This window comes from Macadamia integrifolia, unplaced genomic scaffold (assembly GCF_013358625.1).
Source record: "Macadamia integrifolia cultivar HAES 741 unplaced genomic scaffold, SCU_Mint_v3 scaffold263, whole genome shotgun sequence".
In the NCBI taxonomy this organism is placed as follows: domain Eukaryota; kingdom Viridiplantae; phylum Streptophyta; class Magnoliopsida; order Proteales; family Proteaceae; genus Macadamia; species Macadamia integrifolia.
In genome coordinates, this window is record NW_024868844.1 from 279,379 (window position 1) to 281,883 (window position 2,505).

At 50.8% G+C, this 2,505-nt stretch overlaps 1 protein-coding gene across 1 annotated transcript in view; it reads left to right on the forward strand.

Annotated features, from left to right (window-relative positions):
* LOC122066914 overlaps positions 1–2,505 on the forward strand; it is a 179,474-nt gene that overhangs the window by 4,093 nt on the left and 172,876 nt on the right. Inside the window, exon 2 of the mRNA XM_042630743.1 lies at positions 2,366–2,469. Within this exon, the coding sequence (XP_042486677.1) occupies positions 2,366–2,469 (104 nt within the window). The remainder of the gene's footprint in view (positions 1–2,365; positions 2,470–2,505) is intronic.

The following is a 2,505-nucleotide window of genomic DNA, read 5'->3' on the forward strand; positions in this document are numbered from 1 at the left end:
GAGGGGGGTGGGGGAGGGAGGGGAAGGGGGGTTGAAGAGATAGTAGAAGAAGAAAGAGCCTTTGGTTTTGATGTCAGCAAGATTGTGAAGAGTGGACCCCTCTTTGGCGATGAGAAGGAGAATGGAGCTGATATTAATGCGACCCCTGATGTTACGGTGAAAGGCGGAGTTGGAGTGGCCAAGCTCGAGCCATTTGATGCGAGACTTTTGTTGATGAAGCTCTCTTTTTTGGGACAGGAGCAAAGAGAGCTCAAGGGTGACATATTTTTTAAAAGGAGGCTAGCTTGGATAGCTCCAAGTCTGTCTCTACAGGAGGAGACTCTATCGGAGATGATACTGAAGCACCTAGAGTTCCAAAGCTTGAGGGCGGATTTCCCATTTTGGAGCTTTCTGGAGAAGGCAATGAGGGGGGAGAGGAGAAGGCTTGAATTGGGATATTCCATGCTTCCCTGACAAGAGGGGAGAAGTCAAGGTGAAGGGCCCATATATCAAAGAATTTGAAAGGTTTAGGGCCAAAGGAGGAAGAGGAATAAGCATGGAGAGAGATGGGGCAATTATCCGAGATGGTAAGGGAATCAAAGGTAGCAAAGGAAGAGGGGTAGGAAGAAAGACATGCTTCATTGACAAGGACTCTATCTAGTTTACATGCCACCTTATCAGCCCCACTCCTGCGGTTTTGCCAAGTGAGTTTGGCACTAGGCAACAGAGGCTGTTCATGCCAATGTCCTCGAGACAATTGTTGAAAGCCTCCATGGAAGCTAGATCGATGGGACCACCACCCTGTTTCTCAGTGGTGGATCTGACGACATTAAAGTCACCCACAATCCCCCAAGGGCTGGAATCCATTGAAGAGGATATGGACTGCAGATCAGACCAGAGGGGGAGCCTTTTCGGAGCACGATTGAGAGCATAGATAATAGTAAGGAGGCAGCGGTTAGACCCTGCGAGGTCAGAAATAGATAGGTGAATGTAATAGGAAGAGGAGGCAAGGGAAGTGATGCAGAGAAGGAGGGCGTGCCAAAGGATCCAAATCCAGCCATTGGGACAATCGGAATAGTTGGCTAGAAAGGACTAGGACGCAGCTAAAGAGGAGGCAATACGAGGGGCATTAGTCTTAAGAACTTTGGTCTCAAGCAAGTAGTAGAGAGGAGATCCAGATGATCTGATTCGGGCTCTGATGGATGTGTGCTTTGCCGAGGAGTTTAGGCCTCGGACATTCCAGATGGTCCAAGGGATCATGAGCAAGGGATGGGTGTTGGGGGCAAAAGCTCGGGAGAGCTAGGGGAGGGTTGCTTATGGCCCGAAGAGGAATAGGATTCACCTTTACGGCGCTGGTACTCTTTAATGGGAGATGGCCGGGTTGAGGTAGACATCGAGGGGCGGGCTACTGAAGAAGACCAAGTGCTGTGCTTGGTAACCTGCGGGGTGCTAGTGCATTTAGGGACCAGCCTGTTCTTGGGTCTAATTTCTTTAATTGAGGCAGTAGTTGGAGGAGAGGAGCCAAAGAGAGTGTCCGAGGGGATTGGCGGAGAGTCAGCAGCAGGCGGCATAGGGGCGGCGGACAATGGAGAATTGGTAGGCATCAATGCTAAGGTTGTAGACTGGGCCGAGGATCGGCTTGGCAGGGACAAAGGAGACATAGCATCAACCGTGGCTTGAGAGGCAGCAACTGCATAGACAAGGATGTCAGCAGTATGAGGCCTGCTTGTCGTAGAAGGAGGCTGCTGCAGGTCATCTGTGGCAGAGGGATAGAGTGCAGAAGAGTCGATCACATGACCACCAGTTGTAACCTGGGGGGCCACGGGGGCATCATGCAACATAGAATCCAAGAATCGAGGAGCTGTAGGGACTTGGTCTGCGGTGAGAGGAGCTCACAGGTTGGCAGTGTAGGTTCGAACTTCGTCCAAAGAGGTGGCGAGGGAAGCTCACAGGTCAGCAGCATTAGCGGCGAGGGGAGCTCGCAAGTCAGCAGTCGTAGAGAGAACCAGAGCGAGAGCAGCTCGAGAGGCCAGGAGATGGGAAGGGTCACAAAACAGGCCATTGGGTGGAGGAGGTGTAGGTGGGTCGGGCGGGTGCTGGATGTGAGAGGAGGAGGTGGTATGGGTCGGTTTGGGAAAGGTATGGGTAGGGTTAGGAACGGTAGGGGCCAAGGAGGCCCGGAGTAGGTGGGTGGATGTTAAAGTAGGTGAGCTGGAATTATGCATAGAGAAGATCGAAGAGGCTAGGCCCAGAGAGGAATCATGTGTGTCAACGTAGCACTTTGCTTTTTAAGTTTGAAGTTTTAGTTGTCCATGTTGAATTGTCTAATTAACTGTTAATGAGTTTGGAGTGGTTTTTTTTCTTATTACTGAAAATGGTGGTGCAGGTGATGTAGAGCTGAAAAATATGCAATTGAAGCCAGAGGCACTTAATGCATTGAAGTTGCCTGTGAAAGTCAAGGCTGGCTTCCTTGGTTCAGTGAGGCTCAAGGTTTGAGGTTCTGAGTTAGTTCCACCCCAACCCCAC